This window comes from Sardina pilchardus, chromosome 19 (genome assembly GCF_963854185.1).
Source record: "Sardina pilchardus chromosome 19, fSarPil1.1, whole genome shotgun sequence".
Lineage (NCBI taxonomy): Eukaryota > Metazoa > Chordata > Actinopteri > Clupeiformes > Clupeidae > Sardina > Sardina pilchardus.
The window spans coordinates 14,717,779-14,738,724 of record NC_085012.1 but is presented as its reverse complement, the minus strand read 5'-3'; the positions used below and the strand labels follow the sequence as shown (position 1 = coordinate 14,738,724).

The window sequence follows — 20,946 nt, the reverse complement described above, 5'->3', positions numbered from 1 at the left end:
AATATGTGGGGTAGATGTCATTTGGATGTCTGCCTGTCAACACTAAGACCCTTCAGGACAAAGAATACTATCGGACCAGGTATGTCATCAACTGAAAAACACTCCATCCCTTGAAGTGCTTCAGTCACAAAGCCTGCCTGGATTAGGCTGAGAGCTACCATGTGCGTCATGGAGGACAGTCATCTAATTGCAATTATTTCTTGTCTTGTTTGACAAATGTTTACTCCTAATGGCCTCTGTTCCATGAGTGTACCTAAAGACGACTGTGCTCATAGTCCAGCACAGAAGAAGCACTCACAGAGATGATGAGGCTGATGGAAAATTTGCTCTCTGTGTTCCATTCACCTGAGAGTTGTTTTCATGTTTGGTCTCACACCCAAAAACAGAATGGTGTCCATGTTTTTTTTCTTGTCAGAGATATACTGTAACTACACAGATTAGAACATATACCTGTTACCTGAATGAGTGGTCTATTATGGTAGTGACTGATGAGTATGATATTCTTTACCTAACATATTATAGCATATGCCATCATACAGTATATCATAAACTGATCATGAGTATGAATTCCCAATACCCTCCATTTCTGGCATGACAAATAATATGGAAACATTAGTGAAAAACTGAAGAATGCTGTCCTCTAGTGGTAATTTTAGTCCTTCACCATTCATTAAAAAATATTGTGTAGAAATGTTTCACAGATATTTACAATATTTATGTTAACATACGCAAATATATATACAGGGGACATTATCACCAAACACAATGCATGAAGATTTAAAACAAACCTTTATTTGAGTGTATGTCACTCAAAGAAATACTGTTACCATTCAGTCAAAGTGTGATGTCAGAGTGTAGTCATCTTTCTATTTTTAAGAAATGAATGATGATGAATGAGTGAGTGAGTTAGTGAGTGAGTGAATCAAGCTATCAATTGATCAATAAAATATAATTAGAAAATGAATAAATCAATGCAGTCAAAAGGGTGGCATGCCCAAATGCTGAACATCACAGTATGGCTGCATGAGATGACGGGTGGTGGTCCACAGGACATCCATACTGTCCAGGCCAGGGATGATGGAACAGGAGGGTGTGGCCAAACTGAGGAGACTCAGGAGCAGCAGCAGAACACCCAGTCCGACAGCAGCACCAACCCAGGCCCCTCTTTTAAAGCACCCCCAGGCCTGACCCAGCCAGCTGACACTTCAGTGAGGAGACAGGGAGATGGACAAGGGAAAGACAAACAGAGGAACGACAACATCAATACGGACAGAACACTTTGGACACGTTTCAGAACAGTGTTTCAGAGGAATGTTCACAACAGGAATCTCTGCAGATGACGTCTACACCAAATTAAGACAATATTGTTCCTATATGAAATGTCAATAAAATGAAAATACATCAATTTAATCCCACTGTTTGAGCTGACCCTAAAATGTACCTGTTCTCGCTGTGCTGTGCCTGCTCCACCTCCAAGGCCTTGAGCTCTGCCAGGTCTTTTTCCACCTCCTGCCGACTGATGACTCCTGCCTCACCTTCCAGATTACCTGGGTTCTGAGATGCCTCCGTGTTCTCCTAAGGATAAAAAAGAAACTAAGTAACTGGTATTTAGCAAATGCATTTATCCTACGCAACACAGACTCATAAGGGGCCGATCAATTGTCAGGAGGTGAAACTATTGCTTTGCTCTCCTGTTCAGATTCTGTCATGTCATCTACTTCCTCCTGTTGAATTAAACAGCAAATTCTTTTGAATTTCATGGCCTCCTGCTGATTAAAAATTCACTCGTGTCTTTATAGTAACTATAGCTAGCTCCATGGCTAGTGATATGTTCTAAGGTCCTGATGTTTTATTTATGACAGAAAGGATACATTTCCTGTTGGCATGTAAAAAACAATTTAGTTATTTTACAACTCACCAATCCAGGCATCATGCTGAACTCTTCAGCAAGAGAGAGAGGATTCTCTGGGGCCAGAAAGAAAGTGCCGTCCAGGTTTAGGAAACTTCCCCCTGTGGAACTAATCACAAAATAAAGATATTTGAGTTTATTTTTTATTGGCAGAGGTCAGGACATGTTAATGTGAACACTAAATGATACATACACAACGGCAAATTCCTTCTGGCTCTCCAGGTCCTTAATGTTACTTTTTAGTTGCTGAAAGTCGAACAGAAATACAACAATATGAATTAGCCTAGATGTTTTCATCAGTGTGATTTTTATTTTTTTTTTTAAAGAAAGAAACAGTAGGAACAATAATAAGAATTTGAAAATAAGCAGTGAAATACTTCTCCAGTTGTGTTGAGCTCCATTAAGGAAACTTTCTGCCTGTCAATCATGCAGTCTCTCTGAAATATAAACAACAACATGATGAGACTGAGTGTAATTATTTAACCATGCATGTACGGTAACTGAACATCTACAGTATCATCAGGAATACATGTTAGCTGCTAAAACTTACTAGCTGAATTATTTCATCTTTTTCAGCGACCTGCAATTTCGTCTCCTGCAGTTTTTCCTACACACAAAACAAACACTATGATTACTTTACTTGACACTTCGGCAACATATTTCATTAACGTGCATTCATACCTTCCATGTCAACTGGTGGTGGGTTTTTTTTTCAGTAAGTTTATCGCTTTTATATATCAAATAGGCCTATGTGTAATATAATAAAACATCTGAATAGCCAAGATGATTAGAACAACAGTACCTCTAAAGTCTGCACGATTTGACTCGGATCTGTTATTTTCTTTTTGTCCATTTCTCTTTTGGGCAAAATAACAGATATCTGTGGGGTCAAGCATATGTTATGGAGGAGATGTTATGAAATTAAACAAACCGTAAATAACACTTAAATAGAGTAAAAAATATTCCTTCCTGATACCTCATCGTTGATGGCTGCAATCTGGCCATTCATGGTTTTGTTCTCCTTCTCCTATAGTGGCAAAAAAAGAAAAGAAAAATACTGATGTATTAATTCCACAGGTTCTACCCAACTTGTTAGACAGATACAAAGATACAGTCTGTGGCCGTCCTCGCTGTAGATAGTATATTTGTAGTTTCTCACCAGCTTTCTGATGCTGGCCATAAGGCTACATGTGGCCCTCTCCTTCTCAGCAAGTGCAGCATGAATATCATCCATGTTGTGCACTAACTTTTTCCCATCCAGAACGGACTGCTTCATACTGCACGTACCAGATAGATAATGGAAATCATTAGTGTTACTTTTTGTCATACAAAACAGTCATGTAAAATGTTCAAATCAGTTTCACAGGAGTTTTCAGAAAGCATGACATTACCATTACTGTCAATGGTAAAACATCTATGGTTTTGATGTAAATGCACTGTTTAGCCTACCTTTTAATCTGTTTTTTCAGGGATTCGTTTTCCAATTCCAGATGAGCATTAGAGTCCTCACAGTGGGCATTTGATATCAATTTGACATCAATATGACATCGAACATTGATGTCAAAATTACGTCACGAAATAGGTCTAGAATGAAAGTCATATTGACGTCAATGTACTGATATCAATTTGATGTCAAGATTTTGACCTCTGCTGATGTCATTTTGATGTTATTTTGATGTCATGTTTTGTCGGGATTTGATGTCAATTCAACATGTATTTGATGTCATGGTGGTTGATTATGTTTTGATGCTATTTTGATATCATTCAATATCAGGCTTTGATGTCAATTCAACATTTATTTGACATCAAGATGTCATGATGTTGATGTCATTTCCATGTCAAGTTTTGTTGGCATTTGATGTCAATTCAACATTTATTTGATGTCAAGATGTCATGATGTTGATGCATAGGAAGACAATGTTTTAATGCTATTTTGCTATCATTCAATATCAAGCTTCGCTGTCAATTCAACATAAATCCGAAATCAAACATTAATGACAAAAGTATGAACATTTATTGACAAATTTTTATATAATTTCAATGTCAAGAATCACTCAGGACAGGATGAGAAAGCGTAGACCCCCAAACCAGACTGGAGCCACTTGTGAATAACCTGTAACACAGATACATAAATGTACATTTCATTAGAGAGCTTTTCGGTAGAGGGTAGGTTTTATTACAGCAGACAAAGGCATTTAAGCATGTTGACATTTACCTTCACTTCGTCCTGAACTAGTAACACCAGTTACAGAGGCATATGGTTATTTTTTATTATTAATGTTTAGACCAAAAGTCAAATAAATCAAATGTAAAACTGTATAGCTTACTTCACTTGGGTGGCAGGACAGGATGAGAAAGCTTAGACCCCCAAACCAGACTGGAGCCACTTGTGAATAACCTGTAACGCAGATACATAAATGTACATTTCATTAGAGAGCTTTTGAGGTAGAGGGTAGGTTTTATTACAGCAGACAAAGGCATTTAAGCATGTTGACATTTACCTTCACTTCGTCCTGAACTAGTAGCACCAGTTACAGAGGCATATGGTTATTTTTATTATTGATGTTTAGACCAAAAGTCAAATAAATCAAATGTAAAACTGTATAGCTTACTTCACTTGGGTGGCAGGACAGGATGAGAAAGCGTAGACCCCCAAACCAGACTGGAGCCACTTGTGAATAACCTGTAACGCAGATATATAAATGTACATTTCATTAGAGAGCTTTTGAGGTAGAGGGTGGGTTTTATTACAGCAGACAAAGGCATTTAAGCATGTTGACATTTACCTTCACTTCGTCCTGAACTAGTAACACCAGTTACAGAGGCATATGGTTATTTTTATTATTGATGTTTAGACCAAAAGTCAAATAAATCAAATGTAAAACTGTATAGCTTACTTCACTTGGGTGGCAGGACAGGATGAGAAAGCGTAGACCCCCAAACCAGACTGGAGCCACTTGTGAATAACCTGTAACGCAGATACATAAATGTACATTTCATTAGAGAGCTTTTGAGGTAGAGGGTAGGTTTTATTACAGCAGACAAAGGCATTTAAGCATGTTGACATTTACCTTCACTTCGTCCTGAACTAGTAACACCAGTTACAGAGGCATATGGTTATTTTTATTATTGATGTTTAGACCAAAAGTCAAATAAATCAAATGTAAAACTGTATAGCTTACTTCACTTGGGTGGCAGGACAGGATGAGAAAGCTTAGACCCCCAAACCAGACTGGAGCCACTTGTGAATAACCTGTAACGCAGATACATAAATGTACATTTCATTAGAGAGCTTTTGAGGTAGAGGGTAGGTTTTATTACAGCAGACAAAGGCATTTAAGCATGTTGACATTTACCTTCACTTCGTCCTGAACTAGTAACACCAGTTACAGAGGCATATGGTTATTTTTATTATTGATGTTTAGACCAAAAGTCAAATAAATCAAATGTAAAACTGTATAGCTTACTTCACTTGGGTGGCAGGACAGGATGAGAAAGCGTAGACCACCAAACCAGACTGGAGCCACTTGTGAATAACCTGTAACGCAGATATATAAATGTACATTTCATTAGAGAGCTTTTGAGGTAGAGGGTGGGTTTTATTACAGCAGACAAAGGCATTTAAGCATGTTGACATTTACCTTCACTTCGTCCTGAACTAGTAACACCAGTTACAGAGGCATATGGTTATTTTTTATTATTAATGTTTAGACCAAAAGTCAAATAAATCAAATGTAAAACTGTAAAGCTTACTTTACTTGGATGGCAGAACCCCCAAACCAGACTGGAGCCACTTGTGAATGACCTGCAACACAGATACATAAATATGCATTACTTTTATCATCAGAAAGAAATGGCCAAATATTTATCATAACCAATAATACACCCCATTAAAAATGCATTATATTGGGATCCACAGAATATGGTGCTGATCATTTTAGCTCCTCTTCCCATATATTCTAAACATTCACAACAAAGTGTCTGGTCTGTGCCAAGGCAAAGCAAGGACATACATGAAGTCAACAAATGCCTCTTCTATTTTGCCTCTTCTCAGTTAAATCTTACTCCAAGGAACGTTCAATGTCATTAAATGAACTCGTAGACGACAGTATTTCTACATGAAAATTTAAAACAAATAGCCTCGTGCCCTTTGTGCATTTATATTTCGTAAAAGTTAGAGAGTAATCTCTAGCAGCTACAGTTCAATCTAAAAAGTCACCAGGAAACACGTCTGGAAACCGGACTTTTTAGATTGAATAGTAGGCCTGTTTGCTGGTTTCTAACGTGTACAAAATATAAGCACGAGTCCCAAAGCTATTTGTTGCTGCCAGCAGAGAATGTCGAGCTATGACGTATGTGTTTGAGCATGCGGCAGCTGGTTAGCGCTACCTTATTAGAACTAGCAGGCTACTGCTAACGTAATTCATAATTTAAAACCATTAGCTAGCAGCTAACGTTATCCCGGACTGGTGAACAATGTGAAATCAGCCTCCCTCCCAGAAAGAAATGATGTTTAGACACATCCGAATTGGCCTACGTTTTCTTAAAGACTCCCGAGTCCAACATCTAAGCTTTCATAACGTTAAGTTTTCCTGTAGCTAACTTTAATGCTATCGTTAGCTAACAAGCTAACGCTAACTAACGCAAGCCAACTTTTGTTGTTCACAAACACAAAGTTAGCGTTAAACCAAATTAAACGTTGCTCATTTCAAACTCAGTTCTGAGTTTAGCTTTCATTAAAAGGGTAACAAAGCCCTAGTTGGACAGGATTTAGCCCTGTCTAAAGTGGGCTAAATTAGCTTGCGAAAGCTAGCAGCTAGACCGTAGCTGGTGTGTAAATATGAGCAATATCTGCAGACCAGCAAATCTTCGGATAATATCAGCAAATAAAGCTAGATAAGTAGGTTACTTGTGTTATGGAAGTACTTTTTCAGTGGATAGACTCGGTAGCTGCATAAATAAAGCATATAGGAGCATACTTACAGTGAGCCTTCAGACGCCGCTGTTTCGTCTTCCACTTCATCAACGAGAAATTTGAAAACTGAAGGAGCCGTTAGGACTGGAAAGGGCGCGTTCGATGTGCGTATCCGCACGGAGTCCGCCGCAGAGGGTCCGTTTTGGAACCCTCTTCTGTGTGGGTCAGGATGTTGAAAAACTCGCGTCGATTTACAATGAGTAGGCTAATAATATACCTTTTCAGACATTTTAACAGACGTTGTTTTGACATAAATTTCACATCAATTTGACGTCTTATTTCCTGACATCAAATCAACGTTGATTTAATGTCAATAATATAGACCTGAGATGTAGGGACCAGAAAAAACATGTTAGATTGATACCTTTGTTGGGCCTCTTTACAACCACAAGGAAATCATTACAAAATATAATGAAATTATGCATATTTATGCACGTCATACATGTTGGTCAAAATCTTGACTACTTGTTGATGTCAAATTGACGTCAGGATGCCCGCTGGGACTGGCATAACGAGCCTTCTTCAGATCTCCATTAATCTGTATCTGGCGAGTCTTCCAGTGTAGAAGATCCACCCAGCGCACTTTCTCATCCACGTTCCTACAAATCCAACATGACATCCCATAGACTATTTCTACATAAATAAATACACAACAAAATAAAATGAACCTACTACCAAGCCATATTGTGATTATAATATATATATTACAACTTAATTTCAGCGGTAGGCTGCCAACTGTCTTCTCTGAGTAGCGTAGGGGGGATTTCTATAGCCTGATAGCCCTATACATACAGACGGCATCTCGTCATACTCATGGTTCCCGCCCCCAGTTACCGTGGTTACCATGGCTGAAACATCCCCGTGGGGGAAAACATTCGTTTCCACTGCATGCAATCTAATGGAGGTGGACGGTGTGAGTACAGAAAACACCTTTAAAAAGATTAAATATTTTAACAAAGATCAATAAACGGCAAAACCACATTTGGACTGATAGTTATCTCTGTATCACCGAGGTTAAGAGTAACATTAAGTTCCCTCATTTGGGTAATTCCAGTTAAATAGCCAGAACTGTCTCGAGTACACTCATTGTAGAACTGGTGTCAATGGCCGGACTGAGTAGCTCCGGTTTAGCAAGCTAAGTCTCATGGCATAACACCACATACACATAAGTTGCATCTAAATGTATTCTCACATTAATGTACATTTCCTACAATGTCCGTGGGAATAGTTTTAATACGTAATGTGTACGTTGGTTATGTTAAACTGATGATATTAAAGTTAGCTAGTTAGCAACCTAATGAAGCTACCATCGAATATTAGCTTCCAGCGAAGCTTGTCATCAAAATTGGGAAACTGAGAGTGAGTTAAGTTGTTAGCATACACTGGACAGTTAGGTAAACACAATTCCTTCACATCATTGTGTTCAGAAACAAGCAGAGCTGCATTTGAAAGTAAAACGAATATATAAAGTGTAACTGTTAGCTAGTTCGCCCATTCACTTTCACTGTGCGATGTTAGCATGTTTTCCCCCACAGAGGGGGCGGCAACCATAGATATATGGGCGGCAACCTTCTAACCGTCTGTATCTATAGGCTATACATAACCGGAAATCCCTTACATTTCAACCAGCGTTAAGTATCCTATAGCCACCATAGACCTAAAAGAAAAAAATCCGCACACTCTACTCTTGGGCTCTCAAGAGCGGAAACAGGTGATTTATATCAAGAGCTTACAATTACCTTGTTCAAAACAAATTTGGTAAAAGAAAAAAATGGCAGTCTGTGCGCAGTAGACAGGTCATTTGAGGGAACTTTTGGGCCTAGTTTTTGGTCAAGGCTTCCAGCAGGCACGCGGTCACCAGGGTGATGAGCAGGAAAATGCCCCCGGTGGACCGGCGAACTTGCGACCTGCCAAAGAGAAGCAGCAGTTTGGGGCATCAGAGAAACAGCAGAGTTTGGACTGCACCAGAGAAACGGCAGAGTTTGAGACTGCACCAGAGGCTAAAGAAAGTGACAGTGCTGAGTTTGGACTGAACCAGGCCAGTTTGAACTGAACCCGACCTAGACACACACACAGGTCTGTAGTGGAATCATTCATGATGGGTTGCAGTGGGTTATAACAAAAAGAAAAGAAAGAGCACATGAAACAACTGATAAATGATGAAACACATGAAACCTTTTGGCGTGTGTGTGTGTATGTGTGTGTGTGTGCGCGCACCTGTGTGTGTGCTTGTGCGTGTGTTTGTGTGTGTGTGTAGACACATTGTCTAAATATTGTCCAGGTATGTTATCTGTTCTATTGACACTTTCCGGTAAAGGCCACAGGTCATATTGACATGATGAAAAACAAGCCATCAGTATAGCTGTAAGTTAGTCATTGGGCTGTGTGTGTGTGTGTGTGTGTGTGTGTGTGTGTGTGTGTGGGTCAGTGTGTGGGTGGGGGGTATTGATTCCATCAGGCAGTTGAAATATAAGACTATTGAGTGCAGAGGAGCAGCACTGGTGTGTGACTCTCCCCTGCAGACAGGCTCAGTAGAATGGCCATCACTAGGATCCTGATTGCTGGAGGGCTGCTGAGCTGCCTCTACACTCTCTGCTCCTCCACAGCAACACCAGAGCCGTGAGTACAGCCCTCTCCGCACTGCTCTCATCACTCCTGCTGTTGGAAATGACACAGAGAGAGACTGAACTAATCAGAACATATTGAGAGGGTTAAGAGTTGCTTGCGTATAAGTACTGACTAGGAGCTGGTGATTGTATCTGACTGCGAGGGAAAGCATATAAATCAGGTTATATGGTGTCACGTTTTTTTTAAAATTATTATTACTATTATTTTTGTAAACAACTGTTGTTTATGATGCAATCGCTTCCTTGTCACTATTAGAAAATCTAAATGATCTTAGTCATGAGTCGGCAGCTTGGCAAGCCATCTATGCTTCTTTTGAGCTCTGATTTAGGACTGAGAGTAACATGAAGTGAGATCTGAGATGGTGTTAAAGACTGTGACAGTAAATGCTCTTCATGGTTCTGAATATTTTCACTACCTATTTAAGTCAGAGAGGCAACACAATTGAGATAATTTTTTAAAATGTGCGTTGTGAATAGATAAGCATAAACTCAGGCTATATAAGAATGTACTGTAGAAGGCTGCTTTTGTGATTGCATTGATAAGGCTAGTGAAAGTGAAAGCTGAGTCAAAAAGACTGCCAAGATATTAGACTTTCAGCAAAGTCTTTTTAAAGCAAGTCACGTCACTCGGCAGCCATATTGGCCATCGGGTCGGGCAGCGAGTTTGACCATAACAAGACCAGGCCCTATCTAAATTAATGGGGAGAGAGCTGCATGTCCATGTTCAGAGGTGTAGGGACACAAAAATCACATTTTTTAAATCACAATGAAAATCAGACTAAAATCGCTGAAAAGGTTTGGTGGTTTTGTATCAAATTAAGGCTTAAAAGCCTTTTTCTTACTGGTAATCTTGGACTGCGCATGCGTGACCGCCAAGGATCGGCAAAATGATTGGAGCAACGGCACTGGAAGAGGCGGGACATGTGCTAACCGGTGTAAACACCCGCCATCTTCGCATTACAAAGTTACCCCATGCATTTCAGTGGGCTATTTTTCCAGTGCAGTGTCTCCTCATACAGTATAAGTGTCTCTGCTTTCAGTTATGTCGGTTCTTCCGATTAAAGGTAGGGTAGGAGATCCTGGAAAACGATTCCAGCAAAGCTGCATTTTGAAAATACACAGGCCTAAAGTCCCAACCCCTTTCTTCAGACTTCCCCCCGAAGCCACGCCTCCAGAGTACAAGAACATGCAATAGATACAGACGGTTAGAAGGTTGCCGCCCCCTCTGTGGGGGAAAACATGCTAACATCACACATGAAAGTTAATGGGCTACCTTGCTAGCAGAACACAAATGTTTTCCCTCACGGGGGGTGTTTCAGCCATGGTAACCACGGTAACTGGGGGCGGTAACCATGATTATGACGAGATTCCATCTGTAAATATGCTTGTTCACGAGCGGGAGGGAGGAGTAGATTGCAGTTTGATAGATGCATCAGATTCCAATCATTGTTAACAGTCCGTTCAGTATGATTGGATAGTGTTTTTCCTGGATTGTTTGTTCTAGAGGCCACTAAAACTTTTAACTTTTGTGTCAAAACTTTTGATTAATTGGTTGCAATGGGGGAGTATTTCAAGCAATATGTTAAAAAATGCTCCAGAAAAAGATCTCCTACCCCACCTTTAAATGGGGGAGACACTAAAGAAAGTGTTTCTCATCTCTGCAGGTCTTTCCTGGTGACCTTTCCTGCCCAGATGAGGTCAGAGTCCGAAGCCAAACTCTGTGCCAGCCTCCTGAGTCCAAACGAGACTCTGCTCATGTCTATGTATCTGGCCAATGGAGACGAGAAGAAGCTGCTGCACCAGGAAGCATCAGACAAGGACTTTCACCGCTGCTACCAGTTCCAGGTCAGTAGCTCGCCTACTGTAACCATATGAAACTCTCTACAAGTGGCTGTTGAATGAGTGGCGTGGATAAGAAATGCTTTGTAATAAGGTTTGTGCCGCACCAGTAAAATTACAAGTAGGCCTTATTGTGTCACACTGCTCCCCTTGACCTCCCTAGTTGACTGACAACATGCGTGTGTGTGTGTGTGTGTGTGTGTGTGTTTGTGTGATTGTAAGCTGGCTGTCTCGGTCATGACAGGAGATCAGTTTACACTGTGTCTGATGAGAGTGAAGACTGTCCAAGTCCAAGGTCTGCCCCCCCCTTGTAAGGTTCACTGTACCTGGTGTTTATCACCCAGTGAATCTAGTGTTTACTCTGCTCTTTAAATAGGTCCCTTTGGTGAAAGAAGACTCTGTGCAGAAAATCATAGTAGAGGTCAAAGGTCAAACATCTCACTGGACCTTAGAAAGTCGGTTGAAGTTCAAGCCAATACCTCGTCCTGTAGCCTTCATCCAGACAGATAAACCCATATACAGCCCAGGCCAAACAGGTATGTCCACACCGACTCACAATGCATAGAGGTGTACATATGAGCATGTGTACTGTATTCTATGCAAAAGCAGATTCTCACACTTTTCTTGCCCACAGTGCATTTCAGAGTGGTCACCATAGACACCGACTTCATTCCACTCAGCGGAAAGGTGAGAGGCATTTCTAAACTACCATGAGGTCAAACAAACCTTGCTAGGTTACGCAGAAGTGCAGGGAAAGGATTGGTCAGCTGTGAGTGTTGAGAAACAAGAGCAAACAGAAGTGGCACATTAACATGATGTTGAAACTGGAAATGATTTTGGACCTCAAAGTATTATAAAACCCTACATCTTGACTAGGTTATGTGTTATATTAGACACGTTTGTTGTGGGTTCAACAGCTGTAGCATGTATCCATATGCGTATAGGGTGCATGTGTTATGACTAAGTTATAGCTTTTAACTACAGGGAAATTGTGGGTCCTACAGTAGATGGTGGTGTATCGTAAGGGACAAAGCAGACTCTACTTCCTAAGGAGGCTGAGATCTTTTAACATCTGCCAACCCCTCCTCTGCAATGTCTACCACACAGTGGTGGCCAGTGCCCTGTTCTTTGCTGTGGCCTGTTGGGGAGAGGGAGCCCGCACTGCAGACAGGAACAGATTGGATAAACTCATCAGAAAGGCTAGCTCAGTGGTAGGGGCTGAGATGGAGATGGTCCAGCAGATGGCAGGGACCAGAACATTGAATAGACTGGGCTCAATACTGGCCAACCCTGCTCACCCACTCCACTATCTGAAGGTGGTAAACAATAGCACCTTCAGTCAAAGACTGATTGCACCAGTGTGCAAGTCTGAGAGATACAGGAAATCTTTCATCCCAGCTGCCATAAGACTCTATAATGCACAAAAATAATGTTACTTAGTCATGTATAGTTTTTAAGTATTTTTAACTTATTATTAACTTATTAGGTCTGGATATATGTGTATGAATGTGTGGTGTTATGTCTGTCTTGAAGCTGCTGTGACACTGTAATTTCCTGTTAAAGGATTAATAAAAGGATCTATCTATCTATCTATCTATCTAGATGCAAGCAGCCTTGTACTGGTAGGCTACTGATCAATGTGCTGATACTGTAAGATTAGCACTCATGACTAACACATTTTATTTGTGTTCAGCGTGAATATCTGCCACATGTTTTTAGCGTTGAGTGTTGACCTATTTCACCTATGTACTTGCAACTGAGCATATCAGTCCAATTAACTCAACCAGAGATATGATTTTAAATACACCCTACACTATATAAGTTTTATTTACCATAAATTAATAGTTTGAGGTTGGGGCACTGAGAAGGGTGGCACAGAAACATAACATTTGAAAAATAAAAACATACATAAATGTAAACCTTATTATTATAAGCAGGAGAAACACACCCATGTCTCTTACAAAATTGTGATTTGTATGACAACACTGTATATGATACAGTATGATGTTTGGAAAAAAGTGTCAACTCATTCATGTATGCTCTTGTTTTTACAGTACAACCGCATATTCCTGGAGGTAAGAACAAAATCCTCTTGATGGATTTTCTCACTCTCACTTTCAAATCTTCAATTCTTAACATAGTCTCACACAAAGGCCATCAATTGTTTTCTCTCTCTCACTTTTCACAGGACAGCCGAGGCAACACCATTGCCCAGTGGCTTGATGTGACATCACAGGGCAAAATAGTGCAGCTCTCCCACGTGTTAAACCCAGAGGCTCCTCAGGGCCCATACAAGCTCGGTGTAGATGGCAGTCAAACACCATATCAGTCACATGATTTTCAAGTGAAAAAATATGGTATGTTTGTTACTTATGGTCGTATCCATACATACAGTATATAGAGAGAGAGATGCACTGTATGTATATATAGATAGATATATAGATATATAAACCATTTCACATGCTGTACCCATGAAACATCACTGACACATGATATCATATTCCACATGCTTTTGACTTCTGAAGTTAAGTTTGATTAAAATGCAAAAACAAAATGTAAAAACTTTTGCAAATCTCCCTCTCTGGACAGGGACATGTTTTAGCCACTTCCTGTGCTCTTAAGTAACTTTTTTCCATTTAGTTTTGCCCAAGTTCGAGGTTACTCTGAAGGCTCCAGAGGTCGTCAGTGTAGGAGCGCAAGAGCTCAAGCTGGAAGTGTGTGCTAAGTAAGTGATGCATTATAATTAAGATATAATTATAAATAAAGCAAATAGTCTCAAGAAAAGGAAATAAGTAATTTCTTAACAAAACAAGAGTATTACTACACACACCTACACACACACACTACACACACTAACAAGCGAACACACACACACACACACACACACACAATCACTTACATATACATAGCAAATTGATTGATTTGTTAAAAACTCCTTCCTTTGGTTGTCTGACATTATAACCTTTAAATGGAACTTCTCCTGTTGCTAGGTATACATTTGGTCAGCCTGTACCAGGAAAAGTTTCCATATCATTGTGTCAAGACTTAAATCATTATCGAGCTGAAGATGATATAGGTCAAGAGACGTCTTGTTTTGTCACATTAGCAGAGGTAAGGCTATTTCCTAAAACGCAATGTTTGCTTTCTGGATGGTAACATTCTTTGAAGTTAACATTACAGCATCAACAAGCAGTTGAAGACTTCTGACACATTATTGTTGTGTATAAAATTCTCTGTATTTTATGTCACACATGGTGATTCACACGTTGAAAACATTTAGCTGAGATGCAAACATCTGAAGTGTGTGTGTGTGTGTGTATAATATGTATGTGTTTGATTCCCACAGACGGGTGAATCTGGTTGTGCCTCTCATGTCTTTAATATGGTAATGTTTACACAACCTGACTTCAGTAGAAAACTTCAGCGCAGTTTCCGATTCAGTGCAACTGTAGCTGAAGAAGGAACAGGTGAGCCAACAGGACACTTTTAAAAACCTTATTGTTTATCTGCCAAAGGTGCCATATTAACATTACTTTATTTTCTCATCAGGCATCAGTCGGAAAGAAAAAAAAGACATAAGATTGGACTACTCGCTTGGGAAACTAACATTTGTCGATACACCAGGAGTGATTGAGGAGGGAGCAGTAATGGATGGCAAGGTAAGAAAATATACAGTGTGTAGACATTCGGGTGTGCTTATGAGTTAAGCACAGAGCCACTGTGTTTGTGTTTTGCTGTGTGTGTTCTGTGGTGTGGTGACATCAGTTTCTAGTCCTGGAAATGTAGAGCCCTAATGTGAATGATGCATGGGAAAAGCAATAGTTAACAACATTGCACTGTCGTGAGACAGGTTAGTTTTACCCTACTGATGAAGTGTTGTTACCACATGTAATCCTGCTCAGTGCGAGAGCAGACGCAGGTTCTCTTCTCTGTGAGTGTATTACTCCAGTCTAACAAGGGAGCTACACCAGGCGCGTAACTGAAGCGCTCCATTCACGAAGCGTATGCTGCAGCAGTTAATAATCACTAATTAGCAATGGAAGTAGCTACACCAGACGCGACAATGGCGCGTACATTCGAAAATTATAGACCAGTCTTCTGAGATGGATTTTATGTGTCGTGAACTGAACGCTTCAGTTACGTGCCCGCCCGGTGTAGCTCCCCTTTAACACCCCCTCTGTTAGCCTAGCTTAGCAGAATTCACTTCATCCACTCCAAAGGTCTATTGTAAAACCTCTAGATCCTTAGTACATGTTCACTAAGTGTGCTTTGTCTGTAGGGGGAAGCAGCGTTCATAAAACACACACACACACACACACACACACACACACACACACACACACACACACATCGGTCACCCAGCATCCAAGTGACAGTGGGTTGGCTGATTTCCACTGCAATAGGATGAGTCCTCTAGCCTGCAGAGATGAGAAGGCAATTACTTGTGATTGAGCAGTTGTGAGTTTGGAGCCTAAAAGTGCTATAACATCTTGCATATAATGTGCATGCATTTATGGTTCTTGTTTGTTCTCTCTGCAGATCAAAGCAACCCATTACAATGGCACTGGCATCGCTCACAGAGTGGTCCATCTATTTCAAGGTCCGAGATGGAGTTCAAAGCTCCTACTGAACCTGACCACAGACTCTGCTGGAGAGGCCCAGTTCTCTATTAACACTACTCTTTTCCCTGGAAACTTTGAGCTCCTCGTAAGCGTAAAACTGGCTGGCTAAGCTGTAATGTCCTTTCAAATAAATAATAACACTACAGTATGTGGTTGAGAGTATTGTGTGCTAATGCCTCAGTTATAATGGCTGTTTCTCGGTGCTTTGCTATTCACATTCTCTGGTCCTTCAACATTTTGTCAAACATTATATTTTGACAAAGATTTTTAGAGCATTGTTGGTAGACGCATAGAGAATAATAGCCTTTTTATTTTTCTAGGCAAGTACAGCAGCCGACTTTGTGGAATATGTTCCACGTGCCACTCCACATTATGAGACTGCAACAAAGTCTGTGTCCAGATTACTACCAGCATCTCCACACACAGCATCATACAGTTCTCTGACTATAAAAGCTGTCGATGAAACTCTTCAGTGTGGCAAAGACGTACCCATCACCATTAAGTACGCCTTCATTGGAGAAACATTCAGCACAGAGTCTGTGGATGTAATTTATGTGGTATGTGGATCACAGGTTACAGATCTAGTCAGAAACTACATCATTGGCATGTTATATCATTGAAACACTTCCTGTGGTAAGATGATACTTAGTTTACTTGTGTGATTCCATTTGTAGGTTTTATCCAAAGGGCAGATTGTTCATCACGGTTTTGTTGAGGCTTCAGTGAAGGGCTCCCTACCAGTGACTGAGGGTGAGGTGTCCTTCCAGCTCCCTGTCAATGCTGAGATGGCTCCCTCATTGAAAGTCCTCGTGTACTGTATCTTACCTAGTGAGACAGTCCTGGCTAATAGCCAAACCTTCTCAACAGAGAAGTGCTTCAGAAATAAGGTGTGTCAGCAGTTCCTTGCTTTGAAATGTAAAAAAAATGAATTTGGAATAGTTTTTCACACATATTTATTGTTTATATTTTGCAAATTGTAGTTTTGCAGTTGTTTGCTCTGCATTACAGGTATCGGTGCAGTTCTCCCCCCCTGAAGCGGTTCCTGGGGAGGAGAGCTCCCTGCAGCTCTCAGCCCAGCCTGGCTCTCTGTGTGGCCTCAGTGCTGTGGATCAGAGCATCTTTATCCTGGAATCAGGGAAACGCCTTGATGCCCAGAAGGTTAGCATAGCTGCACTCCCATAAATCCATATGCATGAGACGGAAAAGCGCAATTTGCCATTCTCACATACCGTGACAGGCAGTCTGCGCCTTCACCTCATTGCTGCTTGTTAGTACATACCTGGCCATCTTTTTATACGCACGTTGCGAAACAAATACGCCTGAAGTGGGCGTGAAAGCATTAGTACATCTGCCCCTCAGTGTTAAGGCCCAACTGTACCAAGAATGTAAAGTAGAGTAGAATTAAAACAACACTATGCAATAATTTGCCGCTTTATAATATTTTCATCACATGATTTCGGCGTGTCCAAATTCCTTTGGATAGTATATGAGGTCACGTGAAGGACAAAAAAACACATTCTGGTCTTTCACACCAGCCATCCTGGATGTGCATTGTACAGTTCTGTATTCCAGGTAAGAACACATGGCAAAAATGAAAGAAAAGCAGCAAGACATTGCTGTATATCAGCAAAGACTGCAGGGCCTTCAAGCAGTGCCAGTAAGGCTCTGGGGTGGTGTTGGCAAGGTTTTGCAGGCCTTTTAGGTAGCTAGCTCACTACTTTTAGACTAAAACGCCATAGTGCTGCTGTAAGCAATACGCACAAAGATTCTTTGGTTTACAATGATTTTACAATGGTTGTTGTAGATTATCAGCGTTCCTTAAATAGAGCTACTGACTAGCGGACTATGTTATCTGTCACCTAGGGTGATGCCTGCCATTGTTGAATAATGTAAATAGATTGTCAAACGTCACTGTTATGACCAGCTTACCTTTCTCTGAGTTTTCTGATGATGTGGCTTCGCATGTAATTCTCAGATGGTATTGAACTACTGTATCTCTATTATCCTAGATTTTTGGATTATTACCAAGGTCACCCAGTGAAGAAATTCCTTATGATGTTGAAGATCCTCTAGAATGCCTTAAAGTCAGACCCAGGCGTTCCTCCATGCCATACTTCCATTCGCAGCGCCGTGACCGTGATACTGGGGCATTTCAGATTTTTAAGGTAAATGAAACAAATACAGTACATATAATATATAATTCTAGTTCTATAACAGTACTAAATATGTATGTGGGAATTTATACAGTGTCTACTAGGTTCGGGATTAATGCTGATAGATGATGAATATCCTCCATTTGTAATAATAATAGTGCTAATAAACTTTATTTGTATAGCGCTTTTCATACACAGAATGTAGCTCAAAGTGCTTTACATTTACAACATACATTTACATTTGGTAACACAGTCATATAAAATCAGTCATTCATTTATTTAGACAATGTTATACATTTACCAAATGCAAGAAGCACAATAGACATTAATAGAGATATTTGAAAAACTGCACTTTCAAAGGCTGGGGCTGATCCACATAGTCAAAAAGAAGGCAGGTTAAATTCTTCCATGGATTGAACCCACAAACTTGGAGTTGTCAGCACCAATGTAACCTAGTTTGTGTTGATTATGTAGTTCAGTCACAAGGATCAAAACATGGAAATAAGCTTCAATGGAAGCTTTATTCATACTACTGCAGAAGTACTATTTTTAGCATGATAAGTGGTTAAAATGTTTCTTTTGGATATGTTTGGCAGCCTGCCCCAAGCACTTCCACTGTTAGCCTTTTGCCAGACTCGTTACTCCTGCGGTCAACATAATCTAGCCAGTTCGATCCCCAACCAGTAAGAAAAATGTGGGCACCTACTGTATCCCCAGTATGAAGGCAGCTCAGGCAGCTGCTTACTGTGTGTTCACTGTGTGCTGTGTGTGTTCACTAACTCACAAAATATAAGCATGTAGTTAAAGACACTCACCAGATCACAAACAAAAATGATATTGTAAATGCTTTTAACAACCATTTTATTAAGGCTGGGGACATATTTGAACATTCACATCCTGAAGAGGTCTCCCATAGCCCTGTGTCGTCACCCATCCAACATAATTCACCTGCTTCTTCGCTGGTCAGTGAGGGATTTGACTTTGAAATCATTCCCTCATCTTAAGGAAATTGACACTAGGAAATCAGCTGGCCCTGATGGCCTAGACCCTGCTTTACTGAAACTATCAGCACATATCATAGTGGAACCTATAACCTACATTTTTAACTTGTCTCTGTCTTCAAATGACCTACCAGACGTTTGGAAGTCAGCCCATGTGCTGCCCCTGTTGAAAGGGGGGGACCCCTCCATTCTTGACAATTACCGTCCAATCTCTAAATTGTCTGTGCTTGCAAAGGTCCTAGAGTCTTTAGTTAATACCCAACTTAAGAGCTTCCTGCAAAATCACAATATCCTCTGCCCAGCCCAGTCAGGCTGTAGAGCCAAGCATAGCACCGTTACGGCAGCTTCCAAGGTACTTGATGACATCATCTCGGACCTGGACAATAAGTTGAGCTGTGCTGCACTGTTCATCGACTTGTCAAAGGCCTTTGACACTGTCGATCACCGTATCCTGCTCAAGAGACTCCGGGACATTGGCTTGGGCTCTAAGGCAGTTGAGTGGTTCAGGAACTATCTTGCCAACAGAACTCAAACTGTGGTTGTCAATGGGCATAGTTCTGCCCCACTGGGGGTCCGGCGAGGTGTCCGTCAAGGGTCTATCCTTGGTCCGGTCTTGTTCACCATCTACATAAACACCATTGCCTCTGCTACAGATAATTGCAAAATACACCTCTATGCAGATGACACAGTTCTTTATTGTTCCGCCCCCACCCTAGCTCAAGCTTATCAGTTGCTACAGCAGTCTTTTAATTTATTACAGGCCACCTTTCTTGAACTGAGACTGGTTTTAAACGCTGGTAAAACTAAGGTGATGCAGTTCACAAAGTCCCGCACAGTACCTGTATCAACCGCTCTAGCCATTTCCACACTGGATGGGAAGTGTGTTGAAAATGTGTCATCTTATAAATATCTTGGTCTGTGGATTGATGAAAAGCTAACCTTCAAAGTTCATATTGACAAACTGGTGAAAAAGCTGAGAATAAAGCTTGGCTTTTATTTTAGAAATAAATCCTGTTTTACTCTCCAAGCTAGGAGGAAACTGATCAGTGCCACTTTCCTTCCAGTGTTGGACTATGGGGATGTGATTTATATGCATGCTGCCTCCACTACACTGCACACACTTGACACAGTTTACCATGGTGCACTGCGGTTTATTACTAATACCAAGTCACGCACACATCACTGTAGTCTTTATGAGGCGACTGGTTTTACCTCTTTAGGTCTGCGTAGGTGGTTCCATTGTCACATTTTCATTTATAAGGCTATTATTGGTCATTTACCCAACTATCTCAGTAGTCTGTTGACTTGGAATCATTCATCTTACAATCTCCGCTCAGTTAACACTCTGGCTTTACATATTCCACGTAGAAAAACTGAATTTGGTAAAACTGCTTTTAGCTATGCTGCCCCCTGGTGTTGGAATTTGCTCCAAAAAGATTTGAAGCTTTCTGTTTTTATCCCACTTGGACATTTTAAACAATTACTTAAAAAATCCAAATCTGAACAGTGCACATGTTTTCAATGATCCCTTGATGTAATTTTTTAAATACTCTCACATGTACTGTAAAATCTGTGTTGCATGTTGTGTCATTGGCTTTAGTTGCTGTTTGTTGTTGACCTGTCTAGTCTTCATGTCCTCTTTCTATGTTAGTCTATTTTGTCATCAATGTTTCTGTGTAACTTGTGTACTTGTTGCCCCAGGGCTCCCTTGTAAAAGAGATTCAATTATCTCAATGGGTTTTCACCTGGTAAAATAAAGGATAAATAAAATATAAAAATAAATATGGGATAAATGCAGAGAAACAATTCCTTGTATACGC

At 40.5% G+C, this 20,946-nt stretch overlaps 2 protein-coding genes and 1 long non-coding RNA gene across 5 annotated transcripts in view; 1 reads left to right on the top strand and 2 right to left on the bottom strand.

Annotated features, from left to right (window-relative positions):
* Positions 1-977: 977 nt before the first annotated feature.
* Positions 978-3,413, bottom strand: LOC134066574 (uncharacterized). Its single transcript, XM_062521939.1, has 10 exons — positions 3,359-3,413; positions 3,069-3,186; positions 2,886-2,936; positions 2,712-2,789; positions 2,460-2,516; positions 2,287-2,346; positions 2,103-2,155; positions 1,919-2,018; positions 1,442-1,575; positions 978-1,203 (listed from the first exon to the last, which is right to left on the bottom strand). The coding sequence occupies exons 2-10, from the start codon at positions 3,183-3,185 to the stop codon at positions 978-980; spliced, it is 876 nt and encodes a 291-aa protein (XP_062377923.1). The 5' UTR covers position 3,186; positions 3,359-3,413.
* A 1,404-nt stretch (positions 3,414-4,817) lies between these two features.
* On the bottom strand, positions 4,818-7,372 carry LOC134066009 (uncharacterized). The gene is made up of 3 exons (XR_009936352.1): positions 6,893-7,372; positions 5,663-5,714; positions 4,818-4,877 (listed from the first exon to the last, which is right to left on the bottom strand). It is a non-coding gene; the product is annotated as an uncharacterized LOC134066009 (long non-coding RNA).
* A 1,975-nt stretch (positions 7,373-9,347) lies between these two features.
* LOC134066422 (alpha-2-macroglobulin-like) overlaps positions 9,348-20,946 on the top strand; it is a 51,104-nt gene continuing 39,505 nt past the window's right edge. For 2 of the 3 annotated variants that reach the window (XR_009936426.1, XM_062521765.1), the window contains exons 1-15: positions 9,348-9,503; positions 11,176-11,356; positions 11,727-11,886; positions 11,985-12,037; positions 13,405-13,425; positions 13,539-13,707; positions 13,991-14,075; positions 14,341-14,461; positions 14,697-14,817; positions 14,900-15,009; positions 15,890-16,057; positions 16,293-16,529; positions 16,647-16,859; positions 16,981-17,130; positions 17,982-18,137. Coding sequence is in view for 2 of the 3 variants with exons in the window: in XM_062521765.1 (XP_062377749.1) it covers positions 9,421-9,503; positions 11,176-11,356; positions 11,727-11,886; positions 11,985-12,037; positions 13,405-13,425; positions 13,539-13,707; positions 13,991-14,075; positions 14,341-14,461; positions 14,697-14,817; positions 14,900-15,009; positions 15,890-16,057; positions 16,293-16,529; positions 16,647-16,859; positions 16,981-17,130; positions 17,982-18,137 (2,028 nt within the window). In the remaining variant the exon portion in view is untranslated. The remainder of the gene's footprint in view (positions 9,504-11,175; positions 11,357-11,726; positions 11,887-11,984; positions 12,038-13,404; positions 13,426-13,538; positions 13,708-13,990; positions 14,076-14,340; positions 14,462-14,696; positions 14,818-14,899; positions 15,010-15,889; positions 16,058-16,292; positions 16,530-16,646; positions 16,860-16,980; positions 17,131-17,981; positions 18,138-20,946) is intronic. The other variant, XM_062521764.1, reaches the window with a different exon arrangement.